This window comes from Ascaphus truei, chromosome 13, assembly GCF_040206685.1.
Source record: "Ascaphus truei isolate aAscTru1 chromosome 13, aAscTru1.hap1, whole genome shotgun sequence".
Classification (NCBI taxonomy): Eukaryota; Metazoa; Chordata; class Amphibia; order Anura; family Ascaphidae; genus Ascaphus; species Ascaphus truei.
The window spans coordinates 48,978,874-49,000,883 of record NC_134495.1 but is presented as its reverse complement, the minus strand read 5'-3'; the positions used below and the strand labels follow the sequence as shown (position 1 = coordinate 49,000,883).

The 22,010-nt window shown below is 43.7% G+C and overlaps 1 protein-coding gene across 4 annotated transcripts in view; it reads left to right on the top strand.

Moving 5' to 3' along the window:
* RPGRIP1 (RPGR interacting protein 1) overlaps window positions 1-22,010 on the top strand; it is a 71,640-nt gene that overhangs the window by 29,524 nt on the left and 20,106 nt on the right. The window contains exons 4-12 of one of the 4 annotated variants that reach the window (XM_075569139.1): window positions 41-173; window positions 1,620-1,915; window positions 2,037-2,136; window positions 2,339-2,488; window positions 2,765-2,870; window positions 3,278-3,301; window positions 12,730-12,873; window positions 13,123-13,196; window positions 13,300-13,439. In XM_075569139.1, the coding sequence (XP_075425254.1) occupies window positions 41-173; window positions 1,620-1,915; window positions 2,037-2,136; window positions 2,339-2,488; window positions 2,765-2,870; window positions 3,278-3,301; window positions 12,730-12,873; window positions 13,123-13,196; window positions 13,300-13,439 (1,167 nt within the window). Of the gene's footprint in view, window positions 1-40; window positions 174-1,018; window positions 1,282-1,619; window positions 1,916-2,023; window positions 2,137-2,338; window positions 2,489-2,764; window positions 2,871-3,277; window positions 3,302-12,726; window positions 12,874-13,122; window positions 13,197-13,299; window positions 13,440-22,010 lie in introns of those variants that run through there. The other 3 variants (XM_075569137.1, XM_075569140.1, XM_075569141.1) reach the window with 3 other exon arrangements.

Below are 22,010 nucleotides of genomic sequence, written 5' to 3'. Positions count from 1 at the left end.
TATGGTGCTCCTGTCTCAATCTGTCCCTGTCTTTGTCCAGAGAAGGATCTGAAAACTCGGCGCAGAGTGTCGCTAATAAGCCGCGAGGAGCTAGAGGACAACTTTCTGCGTCTACATGAGGAGAACCTGCTGCTAAAGGACTATGCCAGGAAGCAAGAGGGCAAAATGAAGAGGTAACCTAACCCCTTCAGCAACAGCCCTGCCCATGACCGTATGGAAAGTTGGGTGGATGGTATAGCGTAGTTGGCATCTCTATCTGTCCGCTGATACTGCCAGAGAAGGAAATTATGATGGAATCCCAAAGATGACCACCTTATATAAGGGGAGTTTTGATTGAGAATTCGGGGAGCACAAGGCAATACATAAAAAAGAGAAACTCAAATAGTGCAATCCTATATAAACAAGGAGTAGGGGGGGGCTTGCTGGATAGAACTCCACAAAAATGGCACTCACATTTTTGTGGAAATACACAGGCTTTGAAACCCAAAAAAGGGGGAAGTTGTTAGGTTTAGTTGTCTAGGTGTAGTTGTCTAGGTTAAGTTGTCTAGGTGTAGTTGTCTAGGTGTAGTTGTCTAGGTGTAGTTGTCTTGGTGTAGTTGCTTAAGTGTATGTAGAAGGGCAGGCAGCTTGGCATGGACTCACACAAGATGCAGAAAACACAGGTGGACAGGATTGTGCAGAGGGTTGCAGTGTATTGATACACACAGTAAAATAAAGATGGAAACTCACACATTGACCCTCATCACAGGCATTGTACGAAAAAACAGCTGGCTGGTTTCCGGCGATTGAAGTTAGGAGTGCTACGAACATCGGAGCTCTCACACAGGGACTGGAGGTGCACCTCTGTGTTTTCTGCATCTTGTGTGAGAGTCCATGCCAAGCTGCCTGCCTTTCTACACTTAAGCAACTACACCTAGACAACTACACCTAGACAACTGCACCAAGACAACTGCACCAAGACAACTGCACCAAGACAACTACACCAAGACAACTACACATAGACAACTACACCAAGAAAACTACACATAGATAACTTCCCCTTTTTTTGGGTTTCAAGGCCTGTGTATTTCCACAAAAATGTGAGTGCCATTTTTGTGGAGTTCTATCCAGCAAGCCCCCCCCCCCCCCCCCTACAACTGGTTTATATAGGATTGCACTATTTGTGTTTTTATTTTTTATGTATCCACCGGTGACTTGTGCTCCCCGAATTCTCAATCAAAACTGCTACTAAGAATCAAGGAGGAAGGTTCATAAAGGGTTGAGATGCAGTCATCTGTTACAGTTACGTATTATAATATATATTCAGTATATCTATTTATTTCTGGTTTGCACTGCACTATTAATACTATTTATTTTATTGATTTACACTACTAGTGTGCTGGGTGAATTTCTGTCTACTTATGTAAGGGGGGGCAAGATGACTTTCTTGTATGGGATAGGTACAAGATGACTGACAAATAAGAAGGTAGCCACCTCATTGTTAAATACTCACAATTGCGGCTTGCAAGAAGAAGGCTGCATAAGGGAGACCATTAAGGCCTCAACAGCTTGTCTCCCAAATAAAAGGGATGACGTAACCGCAAAATTAATGCTAATGAGCCTGACATTTTAATCTACAGAATGGCCACCAAACTCCTCCGTATGACTTCGGACCTTGGGCAGACAGGTGACAGCAAGACAGCTGGGAGAAAGATGGACGGACGAGACTTGGAGGCTGAGGAGACCATTGAGGACCTGCAGGACCGGGTGAGAGACCTGGAACATCGGAACGAAGCCCTAAGGCACCAACTGACCATATACAAGCAGCGGCTCCAGGTGCAGAATGGGTGTAGGCACTGCCCCTATGGCACAGTTTCAGCACGGACAGACTCCGGAGTGAGGAGAAATGCAACCCTGCCAGAGAAAACAAGGAGAGGTGAGTCCAAGAGAAGGGTCAGAGAAAGGGTATCAGTGAGGAGTGGTCAGGAGCTTGGTATATACATTCCAGGGGAGAGCAGATACGATAACATGAGAATATCTCCAGGATCTAATTTCAGGTCTACGTGTGCAAGGTCCGGAGATGAGGCCTCTACGTGTTGCTACTGTGGGGTATGAAGAGGCCCTAGGAGATGAAGCCAGAGCCGAGATTGACAGGCTGTAAGTACCATCTTCCTCTGGTTTAGTGCCTCCTGTATTGACCAATGAGAAGCCAAATCAATATTCCAGTATAAATACTGTATAATAACTTAGCCTCTCAGCATGTCAGCCGGTGTTTTGCAGTCCGAGTCAATTAGATTGCCTCGGTGACATTCTTTGGGCGAGAGGGCAGTAATATTGAGACAGATCTCTTGTCCCACAGGGTCCGTGTCATTGAAAGTCAGAATGGTAAAGTGGACGAGCTGGAGAGGTCCTCCATCTTGTTGAAGAACATAGCGGCCATGAGATCAAAGGACGCAGGGACGGAGATGATGCTTTCCCTACAGCGCCTGCAACAGGCAGAGGATCAAAGGTAAGTGCTGGATAATCCCACACATGTGACACTACAGTAGTTAGGTTACATTCAGCTAACATCCGTTTGACCGATCTTGTGACTCTAATGACAAGAAGACACTTACAAGTTGGATGACCAAATGGTTTTTTGCAGGTCATGTATGTGATTTGTGACAGTTCTGGGCTTCCATAGAAAAACGCAACCTGCTTAATGTTCTCTGATCACCCCTTTAAGGTCTGAGGGGCCAGCAATGCATTGACAGTGAAGGGGTTAATAAGTGACCTCATCCCTCAGGACAGCCATCCAGGAGAATGTGATACAGATCCGCCTGCAGAGGGATCTCAGAGAGAAGAGCACGAGTCTTGGTGCCCTGAGAGAGCAGTTCCAACAGCTCAAGGAGGTGAGAACCTTCCCCTTACCACCCCTTCCCTCCTTTGTTTTGTACCACTTTTTAAAACTGCCCCCTCCCATATCTAGGTTATTGGTCAAAGTCTAAAAAAAATGCTACAAATAACATTGCTTGCAGTGGGATTTTTTCACCATTTAGCTGAATTGCTTTTATAAAGACCAGTCTTTCATATTAAGCTCTCGGGCCCTTCATTAAATACATATCGGGTTATTTCACCCAATGTGTTGGGGTTCAAATTAATGTGGTTGCTAGATCCGGAGTCCAACTCTCACTGCCGTCCACTTCCGACACTGTCTTTCTTATATCTGGTACTGTTACACTGTGGCAGCATTGTGTGTCTGTCTACAGGTTACAGCTTTAGTTGTGAACATAACCTATTGTTCTCTTTTTCCTTTCAGTCCTATGAGACAGAACTACAGGAGGTAAGTGTGTAGCACAGCATCGCACCTCATTCCCAGAACTACATGTAACCCTATTTCCCCCAGATAGGGCATGAACCCTTGTGGGGTAAGGGGAATAGTCTTCCACCTATCCCCATAGGGAAGGCCTCAGTAAGCAGAGCCCTGCACTACTGAGTTGGAGAGACCTCACCTCTATCACGGTAGAGGCACAACTAACTAAATTGATATGGGCAGCTCCTTAAGTCAGTTCCAGTAAGAACCAGCCCCCTGTCCCTGATTGGACAGCAGGCCTGATTGCACTACCTTCTCTGACTCACTGAGTTGCAATGTGTGGGGAAACCCATGATTACTCCTGACAAACCTACCCTTACTAGGTATATCTGCCAGGAGGAGGGCAGAATAATAGCCCAAACCTATCAGGTCTACATACAGGAGGTAAGTGTATAGCACAGCATCGCACCTCCTTCCCAGAACTACAGGAGGTAAGTGTGTAGCACAGTATCGCACCTCATTCCCAGAACTACAGGAGGTAAGTGTGTAGCACAGTATCGCACCTCATTCCCAGAACTACAGGAGGTAAGTGTGTAGCACAGCATCGCACCTCCTTCCCAGAACTACAGGAGGTAAGTGTGTAGCACAGTATCGCACCTCATTCCCAGAACTACAGGAGGTAAGTGTGTAGCACAGCATCGCACCTCATTCCCAGAACTACAGGAGGTAAGTGTGTAGCAGAGCATCGCACCTCATTCCCAGAACTACAGGAGGTAAGTGTCTAGCCCAGCATCGCACCTCATTCCCTGAACTACAGAAGGTAAGTGTGTGCAGTTAGAACCAGAAGCAGTTTGAACAAGGACGCGGTTAAACAAGGTATAGTTTATTGAAGTACAGTGTAGTGTTAGTACTTCTAAACTTCATAGTTGCTAGAATGAGCAGGATTGAAAATGCCACTCAATGCACATCTTGCCACATGTATGTGCACTTGGAGCAGCTGTTCCAAGGAGCATACCGCTGTGAGAGGTGTGAGCGGGTGGTCTTTTTAGAATCAGAGATTGCTGATCAGAAGAGGCAACTTGCAATATTGAGGGACATTGGCAATCTTGAAAGGGGTTTAAAGTTCACTGAGCAGGCCCTTGCTTCGACTAGTGGGGCAGATGGTGGCGCTGTAAATGAGGAGCAGGTTGGTAGCTTGGTTGCCGTTAGTGAGGAGCAGGTAGGTAGCTGGGTGACAGTTAGAAGGGGAAGCAGGGGCAATAGGAAGAGGCAGGTCATTTCTGAGCTGACACATCCCAATAGATTTGCCGTGTTGAGTGAAGATAATGGGAATGTCGGGGCAGAAATGGCAAGGCTGGGGGAGACTAATTCCTCTAGCAGCCAGGGGAATAGTTCCTGCAGCACAGTGGGGACTCAGGATGCTCAGATACAAAGAAAGATTGTGGTGGTAGGGGACTCCATTATTAGGAAGGTAGATAGGGCAATCTGTTGCCAGGACCGCATGAACCGAACAGTTTGTTGTCTCCCGGGTGCTCGGGTTCGGCACATTGCGGATCGGGTAGACAGATTGTTGGGGGGGGGGGGCTGGGATTGACCCGGCTGTCTTGGTACACGTTGGCACCAATGACAAAGTTAGAGAAAGATGGAGGGTCCTAAAAAATGATTACAGGGATCTAGGCCAAAAGCTTAAGGCAAGGACCTCCAAGGTAGTATTTTCTGAAATACTACCAGTGCCATGCACTACCGCAGGGAGACAGTCAGAGATCAGAGAGGTTAATGCATGGCTAAGAAAGTGGTGTAGGAAGAAGGGGTTTGGGTTTTTAGAGCACTGGGACTCCTTTTCTGAGAGATGCCATCTATATTCTAGGGACGGATTGCACCTCAATGAAGAGGGATCTTCTGTGCTAGGGGGGAGAATGCTAAAAAGGTTGGAGGAGATTTTAAACTAGGAAGGAGGGGGAGGGGAATGAAACAGATAATGAACTAAATGGAATAGAGGAGGATACAAGGTGGGGCAAGTACGAGATTGACAAGCAGTGAGACACCCATAGTAAATACAGGTAATACTAGAAAACTTCTAAAGACTAAACCAAGTGGGCGCAGAAAGGAAGGAGCAGATAAGATAATAGTGCAGGCTGAAAAAAAACTTAAATGTATGCTTGGTAATGCAAGAAGCCTGACAGATAAAATGGGGGAGCTTGAATTAATAGCTGCAAGGGAGCAGTATGATATCATAGGCATTACTGAAACATGGTGGGATGAAACTCAGGACTGGACAGTTAATTTAGAGGGTTATTCCCTTTTTCGGAAGGATCGAACAAATAGAAGGGGAGGTGGAGTATGTCTATATGTTAAACCGGATCTAAAACCTATTATAAGGGATGATGTCTATTAAGGGAATGATGAAAATGTAGAGACTTTGTGGATAGAAATTAGCAGTGGAGGTAAAAGTATAAAGAAAATGTTTGTGGGAATATGCTATAAACCACCAAATATCTGTGAGATTGAATACTTTTGCGAATGGAGAAGGCATGAAAACTGGGTCATGTTTGCATAATGGGTGATTTTAATTATCCAGACATAGACTGGGGCAATGAGATTAGCATTACAACAAAAGGAAACAGGTTTTGGGGGGTGCTTAAAGACAATTGTATGACCCAAATGATTGAGGAACCAACCAGGAGAGGGGCAATACTGGATTTGGTCATATCAAACAATGTAGAAGTAATAACAAATATTCAAGTCCTGGAACATTTGGGTAACAGTGATCATAACATGGTCTCATTTGAAATAAATTATCAAAAATTAGATTTCTTGGGTTCAACAAAGACCTTAAACTTTAGAAAGGCAGATTTTAATAAACTGAGGTCTAATCTAGTAGTAATACAATGGGATGATGTTTTTGCAGGGAAAATGTAGAAGATAAATGGGCAGTCTTTAAAACATTGTTAGAAAATCACACTTCTCAGTGTATACCCTTGGGTAATAAGTATAAAAGAAATAAGTCAAAACCAATGTGGCTAAATAAACAGGTAGGGGAGGAAATGGACAAGAAGAGGAAGGCGTTTAGATTCTTTAAGTCAGAAGGGACAGAGACATCGTATCAGAATTATAAGGAATGTAACAAAAATTGCAAAAGGGCAATCAAATTAGCAAAAATGGATAATGAAAAAAGGATTGCAATAGAAAGTAAGGTCAACCCTAAAAAGTTCTTTAAGTACCTTAATAACAAAAAAATGAGAAAATAAAATATAGGACCATTTCAGTGTGAGATGGGTAGGCAGATTATTGGAGATAAGGAAAAAGCAGAGGTATTAAACAAATTATTTGCCTCTGTGTTTACCAGGGAAGAATCAAGTTCAACAGTAGTGCCGCAGGAGGAAGCCACAACCTCAATATTAATGAACAATTGGTTAACTGAGGAAGAAGTTCATAAGCGACTTGAAAAAATTTAAGTAAATAAGGCACCTGGCCCTCATGGCCAAACCATTATATTTAATATTCAAGGACTCCATTTCCACAGGCTCAGTACCACAAGATTGGCGTAAAGCAGATGTGGTGCCTATATTTAAAAAGGGAGCTAGATCACAACCGGGAAATTACAGACCTGTAAGCCTGACTTCAAAAGTAGGGAAACTACTTGAAGGTTTAATACGGGATAATATTCAGGAATACCTAATGGAAAACAAAATTATTAGTAATAGTCAGCATGGATTTATGAAGGATAGATCTTGCCAAACTAACCTTATTTGTTTCTTTGAGGAGGTAAGTAGGAATTTAGACCAGGGTAATGCAGTTGATGTGGTCTACTTAGATTTTGCAAAGGCTTTTGATACGGTTTCACACAAGAGGTTGGTGTACAAAATAAAGAAAATTGGACTCAGTAATAATATATGCACCTGGATTGAAAACTGGTTAAAGGACAGACAACAGAGGGTTGTCATAAATGGAACTTTTTCAGGTTGGGCTAAAGTCGTGAGTGGAGTACCTCAGGGATCGGTTCTGGGACCCCTGCTTTTTAACTTGTTTATTAATGACCTTGAGGTTGGGTTCGAGAACAAAGTCTCCATATTTGCTGATGATACTAAATTGTGTTAGGTAATAGAATCAGAGCTGGATGTAATTTCTCTTAAGAAGGACTTGGAGAGACTGGAAACGTGGGCAGGTAAATGGCAGATGAGGTTTAATACAGATAGATGTAAGGTTATGCATTTGGGATGCAAGAATAAAAAGGCGACTTACAAATTAAATGGAGATATATTGGGGGAATCCTTGATGGAGAAGGATTTAGGAGTGCTTGTAGACAGCAGGCTTTCCAATAGTGCCCAAAGTCATGCAGTAGCTACTGCACCGACACACTTTATTCGAGCAAATGCCCAGTTTGTACCTGGCAGATACCTGGAATGCGCCGCTCCTCACCTCTGACAAGCCCCGTTGCGTTTGCCTTCCCAGCCTGGGTTCATGCCTGGCTGACGGGCGGCTGATCTGTTAAATGATAATGATTAGGATTTAATAGGCTGCAATGCTTCGCGTGTCTACCAGATGGCATAAATTCATGAATTGTAATGCAGTATATATATATATACTGTGCAGTATTGCAGCCAGCGGGAATAAAATGCTTCAATCCCTTCCTGGAAAATACCTCAATGCACTCGGGCAGAAAACAGTCACAAACCTCAATACACCCGGGTATACCCGAATTCGTGGGACTAGCCGAGCTCGAATAAAGTGTGTCGCCAGTGTACAAAGGCAAACAAGATCTTATCTTGCATCAAACAGGCAATGGATGGAAGTAAACATAATTATGCCACTTTACAAAGCAATTAGTAAGATCACACCTTGAATATGGAGCCACCAAATTAATAAAGGGGATGGACAATCTAACTTATGAGGAGAGGCTAGCTAAATTAGATTTATTTACACATTTAAATGGTTAAAAGCTCACTCCATAGCATCTCCCACTCTCAGAGGAACTTGCTTGCTTGCAGTATGATTGTGACAAATCTAATACAGAGTGCTTTTCCTGGTAATGTACAGGTGAATAAAAGCTTCAATCAGACTTAGAACTTGGCAACTAATATTGACAGATTTATTATAAATCATTCTTCCTGGTATTGCACAGGTTATTAAGAATTTATATTAATGTTAGGGACCCTTAAAACGTGGTCTGCCGTGCAGTTGGCTCAAGGGCTTACAACAATTTGGCCAAAATGTTAAACTAAAAGACCATTTTATTTATTAGTTATTTATACATGTATATTTAGGCACTGTACCGTGTATGAGTTTCACTGGATGTGCACTGAGCTCTGTCTGTGTTTTATGTTCTGTCTCTGGTTTTAAATATATATCGCCATGCTCAGAGCACTCCTCTGTGACACTCATATGCTTATATATATATGTTGTGGTTATTTTGGGGGTTCAATAGGAGCTTGTTAGGTGTCCAGTATGTCTTCCTCGGAATCAATAAATAAGTATAGATATAGGATAACGTATCTGTTGTCTAAATTTAGCATAGGTTGAACTTGATGTACCTACGTCTTTTTTCAACCTCATCTACTATGTAACTATGTAACTATGTAGCACAGTATCGCACCTCATTCCCAAAACTATAGGAGGTAAGTGTGTAGCAGAGCATCGCACCTCATTCCCAGAACTACAATAGATAAGTGTGTAGCAGAGCATCACACCTCATTCCCAGAACTACAGGAGGTAAGTGTGTAGCAGAGCATCGCACCTCATTCCCAGAACTACAATAGATAAGTGTGTAGCAGAGCATCACACCTCATTCCCAGAACTACAGGAGGTAAGTGTGTAGCAGAGCATCGCACCTCATTCCCAGAACTACAATAGATAAGTGTGTAGCAGAGCATCACACCTCATTCCCAGAACTACAGGAGGTAAGTGTGTAGCAGAGCATCGCACCTCATTCCCAGAACTACAGGAGGTAAGTGTGTAGCAGAGCATCGCACCTCATTCCCAGAACTACAGGAGGTAAGTGTGTAGCAGAGCATCGCACCTCATTCCCAGAACTACAGGAGGTAAGTGTGTAGCAGAGCATCGCACCTCATTCCCAGAACTACAGGAGGTAAGTGTGTAGCACAGCATCGCACCTCATTCCCAGAACTACAGGAGGTAAGTGTGTAGCAGAGCATCGCACCTCATTCCCAGAACTACAGGAGGTAAGTGTGTAGCAGAGCATCGCACCTTATTCACAGAACTACAGGAGGCAAGTGTGTAGCAGAGCATCGCACCTCATTCACAGAACTACAGGAGGTAAGTGTGTAGCAGAGCATCGCACCTCATTCACAGAACTACAGGAGGTAAGTGTGTAGCAGAGCATCGCACCTCATTCCCACTACTGCAGGAGGTAAGTGTGTAGCAGAGCATCGCACCTCATTCCCAGAACTACAGGAGGTAAGTGTGTAGCAGAGCATCACACCTCATTCCCAGAACTATAGGAGGTAAGTGTGCAGCAGAGCATCGCACCTCATTCCCACTACTGCAGGAGGTAAGTGTGTAGCAGGGCATCGCACCTCATTCCCAGAACTACAGGAGGTAAGTGTGTAGCAGAGCATCGCACCTCATTCCCAGAACTATAGGAGGTAAGAGTGTAGCAGAGCATCACACCTCATTCCCAGAACTACAGGAGGCAAGTGTGTAGCAGAGCATCGCACCTCATTCCCAGAACTACAAGAGGTAAGTGTGTAGCAGAGCATCGCACCTCATTCCCAAAACTACAGGAGGTAAGTGTGTAGCAGAGCATCGCACCTCATTCCCAGAACTACAGGAGGTAAGTGTGCAGCAGAGCATCGCACCTCATTCCCACTACTGCAGGAGGTAAGTGTGTAGCAGAGCATCACACCTCATTCCCAGAACTACAGGAGGTGTGTAGCACAGCATTGCACCTCATTCCCAGAACTACAGGAGGTAAGTGTGTAGCAGAGCATCGCACCTCATTCCCAGAACTACAGGAGGTAAGTCTGTAGCAGAGCATCGCACCTCATTCCCAGAACTACAGGACGTAAGTGTGTAGCAGAGCATCGCACCTCATTCCCAGAACTACAGGAGGTAAGTGTGTAGCAGAGCATCGCACCTCATTCCCAGAACTACAGGAGGTAAGTGTGTAGCAGAGCATCGCACCTCATTCCCAGAACTACAGGAGGTAAGTGTGTAGCAGAGCATTGCACCTCATTCCCAGAACTACAGGAGGTAAGTGTGTAGCAGAGCATCGCACCTCATTCCCAGAACTAAAGGAGGTAAGTGTTTAGCATAGCATCGCACCTCATTCCCAGAACTACAGGAGGTAAGTGTGTAGCAGAGCATCGCACCTCATTCCCAGAACTAAAGGAGGTAAGTGTTTAGCACAGCATCGCACCTCATTCCCAGAACTACAGGAGGTAAGTGTGTAGCAGAGCATCGCACCTCATTCCCAGAACTAAAGGAGGTAAGTGTTTAGCACAGCATCGCACCTCATTCCCAGAACTACAGGAGGTAAGTGTGTAGCAGAGCATCGCACCTCGTTCCCAGAACTAAAGGAGGTAAGTGTTTAGCACAGCATCGCACCTCATTCCCAGAACTACAGGAGGTAAGTGTGTAGCAGAGCATCGCACCTCATTCCCTGAGCAGAGACCGGCAAAGGATCACTCTCTGAGCCCTGCCTTGCTAGAGAGATCTGCAGAGTACTACTCCACGTGCTCTTAGCTACACTGTGTATCACTACTGTGCACTGCAGAGTACTACTCCACATGCTCTCAGCTACACTGTGTATCACTACTGTGCACTGCAGAGTACTACTCCACGTGCTCTCAGCTACACTGTGTATCACTACTGTGCACTGCAGAGTACTACACCACATGCTCTCAGCTACACTGTGTATCACTACTGTGCACTGCAGAGTCCACGTGCTCTCAGCTACACTGTGTATCACTACTGTGCACTGTAGAGTACTACTCCACATGCTCTCAGCTACACTGTGTATCACTACTGTGCACTGCAGAGTACTACTCCACGTGCTCTCAGCTACACTGTGTATCACTACTGTGCACTGCAGAGTACTACTCCACGTGCTCTCAGCTACACTGTGTATCACTACTGTGCACTGCAGAGTACTACTCCACATGCTCTCAGCTACACTGTGTATCACTACTGTGCTCTGCAGAGTACTACTCCACGTGCTCTTAGCCACACTGTGTATCACTACTGTGCACTGCAGAGTACTACTCCACGTGCTCTCAGCTACACTGTGTATCACTACTGTGCACTGCAGAGTACTACTCCACGTGCTCTCAGCTACACTGTGTATCACTACTGTGCACTGCAGAGTACTACTCCACGTGCTCTCAGCTACACTGTGTATCACTACTGTGCACTACAGAGTACTACTCCACGTGCTCTCAGCTACACTGTGTATCACTACTGTGCACTGCAGAGTACTACTCCACATGCTCTCAGCTACACTGTGTATCACTACTGTGCACTGCAGAGTACTACTCCACGTGCTCTCAGCTACACTGTGTATCACTACTGTGCACTGCAGAGTACTACTCCACGTGCTCTCAGCTACACTGTGTATCACTACTTTGCACTGCAGAGTACTACTCCACGTGCTCTCAGCTACACTGTGTATCACTACTGTGCACTGCAGAGTACTACTCCACATGCTCTCAGCTACACTGTGTATCACTACTGTGCACTGCAGAGTACTACTCCACATGCTCTCAGCTACACTGTGTATCACTACTGTGCTCTGCAGAGTACTACTCCATGTGCTCTCAGCTACACTGTGTATCGTTACTGTGCACTGCAGAGTACTACTCCACGTGCTCTCGGCTACACTGTGTATCACTATTGTGCACTGCAGAGTACTACTCCACGTGCTCACAGCTACACTGTGTATCACTACTGTGCACTGCAGAGTACTACTCCACATGCTCTCAGCTACACTGTGTATCGTTACTGTGCACTGCAGAGTACTACTCCACGTGCTCTCAGCTACACTGTGTATCACTACTGTGCACTGCAGAGTACTACTCCACGTGCTCTCAGCTACACTGTGTATCACTACTGTGCACTGCAGAGTACTACTCCACGTGCTCTCAGCTACACTGTGTATCACTACTGTGCACTGCAGAGTACTACTCCACGTGCTCTCAGCTACACTGTGTATTACTACGGTGCACTTGAAATTCAAGAAATCCACAGATATTTATAAGAAAAGGGTATTCTTTTATTAATTCATAGGTCCTTTAATTAGGAATTGGGAGAAGCGGTGGCTCTCAGCTTCACCCACTAACATTTAAATGGGACAGTTTTCAGCCCACTATTCACACGAATACATAAAACCTAATGTCCATGGGTTACATAATAATTTGTCCAATTCTGTCATGTTTGGGTCCGTCCTGGGATACTGATAAAGCTCTCTCCTGGACATCTTCATGACTTTTCTATCCTGATAGAAGCAGAAGTCACTGACGTTGAGCCACAATGCCGTCCTCACCCAGTTGGAGGACCTCAGCTCACAGCTGAAAGCAGAGAGGGCCAAGGTGTTGCAGATGGAGGTTGAACAGAAAAGTGTCCTCAACCTGCAGAGGTCCCTGCTCGAGGTGAGGTTTAAATATAATGTACATATTTAATATCACATTGGTCCCCTTCTGTCAGTGTTAGTGTGTCACAATTCTGGGACAGAATTAAGGGGCACTTCAGTCTGTCCCTGAGGATGAGGCAAACTCCGTATGACATAACTCCCTTCTGTCTATATCACGTTGTCACCCTAATATGGGACATTGAGTTGTTTCTGTGTCCCCTTTGCACCACATCTGCATCTTAAAAACTATATTGTCAATGTATTGCAGTTCCAGGAGCGCATTGGAGACCTGGAGAAAGACAAAGAATTTCTGAAAGCGAATTATGAAACCCTACTGAAAAGGTAGGAGAGGGCATTGGTGAAACGACAGAGATACATGGGGAAGTGGTGTGTGGAACTCTGCCTCTCTCTCTTTTTCACTCATTTTCTCCCTTCTCTTCCACAGTTCTCTGGACTCTGAGCGTCTCAGCTCCTGGCAGGTGACAGAGGAGGAACTGCGGGGGCAGATTTTACAGCTAGAGGGGCAGCTTCACTCCCACCTGTCCGATAAGACACTGAGTGAGGAGCATCTGCAGCGTGACAAAGGTGCAGGAAGTCAGTAACCCCCTAAAATAACACAGGAATCCCTGAAATCTCATGTCACAAAATACTTTAGAATACAGGAAAGTGGTATAATTCCGAGTGCCCAATTTTATAAGAAAATACCTGAAAAACCAACTCAATTTCCTAGGGAAATTCAATAGAATTTCTGGATTCAAAATTAACCAATCTAAATCTGAAGCCCTAAATCAAAATGTACCCAAAGAAGCAGAGAAATTATTAGGATTAAACTTTAATTTGAATTGGCAACCAACAGCAATTAAGTAACTGGGAGTATACTTCACAAAAATGATAAATCTCTATATAAAGCCAACTATTCCAAACTCCTTCAAGCCCTCAGAAGCAACATAGGTCTGTGGTCCACATACCATATTTCTTGGATTGGGAAGATTTATTGTATTAAAATTAACCTTGCCCAGTCTATTATATTTGTTTCTGACTCTTCCATTACCGATGGTCCAGAAGGACATTCTATGCATGCAGTCATTGATTTCAAAGTTTATTTGGAGACATAAGCGTCCTAGAATTAAGGCGACTGTACAAACACGACAATCAGCGGATGGGGGGGCTAGCGGTACCTTGCTGTCATATTACAAGGGGGCTCAATTATGCCAAATTGTACAGTGGCACACGTATCGGGGTCTCGGGAGATGGGTGGAGCTGGAAAGCGAAGTCTGTGCCCCTCTGGAGCTTCAAAATCTAATTTGTTACCCCAAAAAGATGCTTAGTCTATTAGAGAACCACTACCCGTGATGTCCAACTCACTTGCAGTCTGGGAGGCCCCCAAATGTAAAAGCGCATTAACTACTAAACACACTCTAATGACCCCATTGTTTGACAACTCTGAGTTTGCTCCGGGCCTGGATAGCAAGAACTTTAGAGTCTGGAAGCAAAAAGGGTTCGGGAGACTTAGGGATCTGGAGGGTAGAAATACCATTAAGACATTCGAACAAATTAAGGGCCTCATGCTACACTACCGACACACTTTATTAAAGTGTGGCCGGTACCGCAAGCCAGGAGATTTCCCGGCTTGCTAGTGGCCGCCCCTCGGCGTGCCGCGCGGTCACGCGTCTTCGGGAGCCTGCGCCCCCTGCACGCGCGTCCAGGGCTCCCCGAGGGAGCCCTGGTGTCCCGCGATCGCGGGACGGCGGCAGGGGGTTCCGGGGGACCCGGCGGACCCGGCAGCGGTAGGGAGAGCGCCCCGATCGGAGGGCGCTCTTCCGCTGCTTCGGCGCGCGCCCGTCACCCTCGGGCGCGCGCCAGGCTACTGCTGCGGCCAAGAACGGGCAAATGCTCGAATAAACTTGGCCGCAGCAGTATAAGCAGCGATAAGCCACTTATCGCCAGCTTATCGCTAAAAAAGCATACAGCGATTCAGTAAACCCCAATAAGCTGGCGGGAAGATCAAAAATCGCCATTTGTTTTGCCGGGAAGAAATCGCCAAACGCGCGGCGATAAGCCGCTTATCGCCAGCTTGTTAAACTCACTCAATTCTAGTAGCCCCGATCAGCTTACTGAGGCTGATCGCCAATCTACAATTGAGATTTCCTCTCCAAATCGTCCCGCAAGAAGGCAAATCGTCCCGCAAGAAGGCAAATCGTCCCGCAAGAAGGCAAATCGTCCCGCAAGAAGGCAAATCGTCCCGCAAGAAGAACGTTGGCAAGAAGGTTAGACGGCACTTAGAATAAAAAAATGCATTTTTCCTGCATCAGCTTTATGCTGGGGGTCTCCGGAGCTGATATCCATTAATATCAGCACCGGAGACCCCCGGCATAAATCAGATGCATGAAAAATGCATTTACAGGCAACTTCATTACCTTAGCGGCTAACAGCTAAGGCAATGAAAGGGTTAACCAACAATGCATGCTTATTGTGGGTAGCGGGGGTGGGTGAAGGTGCTATTTGGCTGGCGGTGGGTATTTAGGCCTTGCGGGGGGCTTGTGGGTGGACTTAACCCCTTCATTACCTTAGCAGTTAATACCGTTAAGGTAATGGAGGGGTTTACCCCTCCCGCTACCAACCCTGTAGGCCTAAACACCCATCCTTTGGGCTAATACCCCCTTCACTCACCACCGCTACCCACAATAAAAACAAATACACACAACAGCTCTACTAGCCACCTCCTAGTCCACCATAAACCATTACAATATTTAATAAACACCAATACACAAGCCACCCCCTGTGCCCCCACATGAAATCATTATTTCTTTTTTTAGACACAGGATTAATACCACAGGCCGGCGGGGGTCCCCGTGTCGTCCCCACAGGTGTACGGGGGTCCTTGTGAGGTCCTTGTGGGTCTCTGCTGGCCTGCGGTACCATTCGTGTTGCAAAAAAAAATAAAGATGGTCTACATTTCAATAAATACACCTCCACCCCCACCCCCCAAACACATACAGTACAGTAATGTGCAAAATAACTATTATCCAGATATGGCTAATAGATTATTTGCCCATTATTAAACAAAACATTAGCCAGCAAGCATAAATAAAGTAAATAAAAACCGTTCTACTTACCCCTGCCATTATGAAGGGCGTCCTCGTCAGGATACAAATACAAAAAATGTCCCCGGCGCAAATTGTGGTGATGATAATTACAGTACCATATCGAAAGACAGTCCTGTTTGAAAAGTCAGTCCTGGTAGTAGAATGATTCATCAACAATGTGAGGTAGATTTTCCTCTAGGCGTGTTCCCTTATGTTGTAGGATATTTTCTTCTACATTCGGGGGAGAGAATCTGTTCTTTAGCTCTTTTCCTCCACCTTGATCCATTGTTTATTGCCCCCTTGGCTGCATATGTAATCACATTGTAATCACACAATTGTTGTTATCACACCAATTAGTCTATCACTTGGATCAAGCGCTGGTAGAGAGTTTTTTTAGTTAGTTTTGTATTCACGTCCTCGTCAGGATACTGCAGGGCCTCCGATGCCAGCAACAATACATAAAAAAATATAATCTAATGGCCCCTAACCCCTTAATCACCTTAGCTGTTTATAACCGCTATAGTAATTAAGGGGTTACCCACCCATCCCCACTACCTACCCGGGAGGCCTAACCACCCACCCCGGACCCACTGTACCCACCCTGAACCCATTGAATGGCATAGTAGTACATCATACCCATATAATATGGGCACAGTCACATGGTACTTCAGCCAATCAGATTGTGAGAACTATATCCCCAATCTGAATGGTTGTAGAAGACCATGTGACATAGTAATTCTTGGGAAGGGATGTGACGTCATACAAAGGGAATCACATGGTCTACTACAAAAATCAGATTGGGGATATAGTTCTCACAATCTGATTGGCTGAAGTACCATGTGGGTTTGGTGACGTCATGTTAAAGGGGAATGAAGCACAGCCATTCTGATTGGCTGGCTTCAGTCCCTTTCATGAAGTCACATTAAAAAAAAAAGGCACATGGTTTTCACAGCCAATCAGATGGCGTGTGAACCATTTGCCACCCAAATGTGACGTCATAGGCCATATTTAAGGCCGTGACGTCTCATTTGAGCTCAAGAAGCCGACAGGTCAACATCGTGGATTTAACATGGGGTTATTGGATTAACAGATGAACATAAAGACAGAATATAAAGACAAGCAAGAAATAATCACAGATGAAGAGAGAAGATTAAAGATTGAAGAATTTGGTTACCTGTTCCTGATCTTCATGGTGGATGGCGTTGGATTGAGTTTCGTGACATTACGGTACGAGAGCTTGCTGATTCCCCAGGATTCGGAGGGCCAACACTTCAAAGGGTAAGATAAATACTGAATGTACCGTATGTACTTTTATTTTTACAGGTTTTTTTATTGGATTTTTCCTTTTTTATGTTTTTCGTTGCCCATTGACTACTAATGTATTAATCTGCGCCTGTTTAGGGTACATATGAGTACAGGGGCAGCCAATGCATTTTTGGCCAAATGCATTTCTTCTATTGACTGTTATATTCTATATTTCTGTTCATTGTTTATTGTGATGGCTTGTATATTTTTTTTTTTTTTTACAGATTGGTTAGCGATTTAATTTAATGATGTATTTTGGTGGCTACTGGTTTTAATGTATGTGTTGCCTACTGGTTGTATGGATTAATTGTTGTGTTGCTTACTGCTTTTATGTATTAAATGTATTGTTTTGCTACTGGTATGATTTATGTAATTAATTGCAGAGTGGTTTTAATTATTTTATTGAATGCGTAGTGGTTTTATTTATTTAATTGATTGGCTAGTTGTTTTATTTAGTTAATTGCTTGATTGGCTAGTGCTTTTAATTTGTGTTTCTTGGTGTTTAGGTGCTTCTTGTATATGTTTTATTATTGTGTATTTTGAACATTCATTATTTTGTATTAGGGTGACCATTGTCTGCTATAGTAGCTTATCATGCCCATATTAAATGGGTATGATATACTACTATACCACTCAATGTGTACAGGGTGCGTATAGTGGGTCCGGGGTGGGTGGTTAGGCCTCCCGGGTGGATAGTGGGGCAGGGTGGGTTAACCTCTTAATTACTATAGCGGTTATTAACCGCTAAGGTGATTAAGGGGTTAGGGGCCATTAGATTGTATTTTTGAATTTATTCTTTCTGGCAACGGAGGACATGTCCCTGCAGTATGCTGACGAGGACGCCCTTCATAATGGCAAGGGTAAGTAGAACGGTTTTAATTTACTTTACTTACTTTATTTATGATGTCTGGTTAATGTTTTGTTTAATAATGGGCAAATAATCTATTATCAATATCTGGATAATAGTTATTTTGCACATTACTGTACTGTATGTGTTTATAGAAAAAAATCTAGTAAACAGAAAAGTGGGTAATTTCACAGTACTGTATGTGATCGAAGGAGGAAAAAAGGGATTTAGGCTTAAGAAAATCTATAATTATCTGCAGTATACTGTATATGTAGAGAAGAGTAGTCCCAAGGGGGGCACAGGCGGAGCACTGCCAAATCGAAGAGGGAAAAAGGGGGGCTGCATCCAGTAATATTAAAAATATAATTTATTGGGTGGTCAACGAAAGAACATGAACACTTTTACGCGTTTCGGGAATTGCGTCCCTTTCTCAAAAAGTGTATCCGCGTCTGCATGCATGTCCATTTCATAGCAGTCCCCCGCCCTCGGCGATGACGTCACAGGGCCGAAAACTCGCGCGAGTTGGTCAGAGAGACCAACCCATTGGCTGAGAACACCACCAATGAGCAGCCTCTCTGAGATCTCGCCCCCAAGTGAGCCGTGGGACCGGGAGGTTCCAGAGAAAGGACATAACTGCAGAAAGAAATATACAAAACACATTGTGCAACTATAACAACTTAAAAATAATACATAAAATTAATACATAAAATTAAAATCACGGATAGAAACCAACTATTTGGGATAGAAAGGCTCTCAGCAAGATATAGGTTAAACACATAGCATGAGTCATCCAATACAATAATATTCTCAGTTTTGATATTACGGCTAGGATAACAAAACTGGCATATATAGAACCACGGAACAGGTGTAACAACTTACAGTAAGGGATATTGATATATGTACATAAATAAGATTCTCAATAGGTAAATTATATTAGTAGTATTGTGCAGAATTCATATAACAAATAATGCTCAAAAGATGAATTGGAGATGAATCAATCATCTCATGAGGTAATAAGTAACGTTTTCATTAGATGAAGCATATAGACATCTATATGGATTGTTGATCATTGAATTAAGATCAAAAATTGATTAGCTTCAACCCCTCCTATACAATCAATAAAGACTGTTAAGTCCATTTTATTTGCATATATTGTAATAGTGCAGAGGAGGGGGCAACAAGATGGGGAATAAAGGGGGGGGGTGGAGAAAGGGGGGGGGGAAGGGGGGGGGGGGAAGGGGGGGGAGGGGGAGAGGGAAAGGGGAGGGGGGGTGGGAGGGGGAGGGGGGGGGGAAAGGGGAGGGGGGGGAAGGGGAAAGGGAAGGGGGGGGGGAGGGGAAGAAGAAAAGATACAGAATCAATGATATCAAGAAATGATAGAGCAATCATGTGAGAGAAACGAAGAAATAATGAATGACTATGTATAATAAATCTATTAACATCTGGGAACTCAGATAATTCAAGCAAGATAGTGCTTGAGTTCCCAGTCTAGATTTATGCCCCCAGGTGCCATCGACCCAAGGGCATAAATCCAGAACATCTCTCTTTTGTTCAACAAGGACTCCCTATCCCCTCCCCTAACATGAAGTCGTATGTGTTCTACCGCACTGAACTTGAAACCCTTAATGGAGCCAGATTGGCATTGTAGAAAATGGCGTGCCACTGGGTATCTTTCATCTTTGTTGAGAATAGTTCTTACATGTTCTATAATTCTCTCCTTTAATGGACGAATCGTCCTACCCACATATGAACAGCCACATTCGCACCTGAGTACATACACAACAAAATTGGTGTTACATGTCATGAATGAGGATAAGATATGGTTCTTCTTTGTGTTGACATTTTTGATATGTTTAATTGGATAGGCATACTTGCACATGTTGCAATTTTCACACCTGTAGAAGCCTTTCACCTTACTCAAATTTTTCTGTCTATCAAGGTCAAACAGACTTGGAGAGACTCTGTTGCCGATGGTTTTTGCTCTTTTAAAAACCATCCTGGGACGATCTTTGATGAAATTCTCTATGTCCCTATCTAATCTCAATACGTCCCAGTGCTTGGTTAAGATAGCTCTGATGTTTTGTGCCTGTCTGGAAAAGGTAGTAATGAATAATGGTGCCTCTTCAGGCTGTGCATTGTGTACTTTTGCACCCTTTTTGTGCTTCCTTATGGTCTTATTCAAGAGAGTTGTTCTATCCACACTGGATGCGAATTCGTATGCTTTGTTAATATCTTCCTCTCTGTAGCCCCTACTTCTGAATCTTTCATAGAGTTCTTTGGCCTGTATTATGAAGGTCTGGTCTGTTGAGCATAATCTCCGGAGTCTAAGGAATTGCCCTTTTGGGATACCTGTGATAAGGGATTTAGGATGTGCGCTATTGGCTTTGAGCAAGGAGTTTCTAGAGTTCTCTTTTCTGAACATTTTGGTTTGAATTCTGGAATCTTCATCAACATAAAGATGTAAGTCCAGAAAATCCATCTCGCTCTCATGGTATTTGATCGTGAATTTAAGGTTAAATGTGTTGTTGTTCAGATATACAAAAAACTCATGTAGTGTACAAGTGCTACCAGACCAAATAATAAGGAGGTCATCAATGTAACGTTGATAAAAAAGAATATTGTGTCTAAAGGGGTTGGTGTCACCAAAGATAAAAGTGGTTTCCCAAAAACCCATAAATAAATTGGCGTATGAAGGTGCAAATGAGGTCCCCATCGCCGTGCCTTGTGTTTGTAAGTAATATGTGTTATTGAATAAAAAATAATTGTGTTGTAATAAAAAAATAATTGAATCAAGAATAAAAGTGCTCTGTGCTAAGTGTATATTGGAGTGATTTAAGTAGTGACTAACTGCTTTAGTTCCCAGGGTGTGATTAATTATGGTATAGAGTGAGGTTACATCCAGGGTCACCCATTGATAAGAATGTGACCATGAGATCTTTTGTACATCTGACAACAAGCCAATTGAATCCTGTAAGTATGATGGGAGCGTCTTCACCAGATGATATAAAAATAAAAATAAGAGAGAAAACACAATAGTGTAATTCTGTATATATTCGGTATAGATAAAGATGGTAATGCACTCACATTTAGTAAGGAAAAACAGGCATCTCGGTTAATCAGTTTAACCAAACTGTAGTAGGGAAACGTCAGGAGTCAGGATAGTTCTTATATGGTCTCTGACGGCAGGATATTCCCAATATCTCCCAGGCTCACAGGCAGCAGAATATTATGCGGATATAGAGAAATAAATACACATAGTGTAATACTGTATATATAGATATCATTTCTATAACCATATAGTGTATCAACTCACATTGTGTATATAAGTAATACGCCTTTAGGTTGTTAAAGCAACCTGACAAAGATCCCTGAAGAAGTCCTTTCGGACGAAACGCGTTGAGGCAATCTTCTAGAGCCAGCTGCTGACTATCTACAGACTTTGAGGAGCTGTCTGAAGCTCTGTACCCCCTCAGTGTGGTATTCCTGGGTGCATGGCCAGCACTAGGTTTTACTGTTTTGGACTACCTTGGGTTAATTTTATGTTTTCAGCTCTGTAAGTGCTTTTTATTTATATAAAGTTTGTTCTACCGTTTCCTGCATCCTTTTCCTCTTTTTGCTTGGGATTTTCCCTGTGATTCCAGATGACATCAAAAGTTGGTTACTTTAACAACCTAAAGGCGTATTACTTATACACACAATGTGAGTTGATACACTATATGGTTATAGAAATTATATCTATATATACAGTATTACACTATGTGTGTTTATTTCTCTATATCCGCATAATATCCTGCTGCCTGTGAACCTGAGAGAAATTGGAAATATCCTGCCGTCACAGACCATATAAGAAGTATCCTGACTCCCGACGTTTCCCTACTACAGTTTGGCTAAACTGATTAACCGAGATGCCTGTTTTCC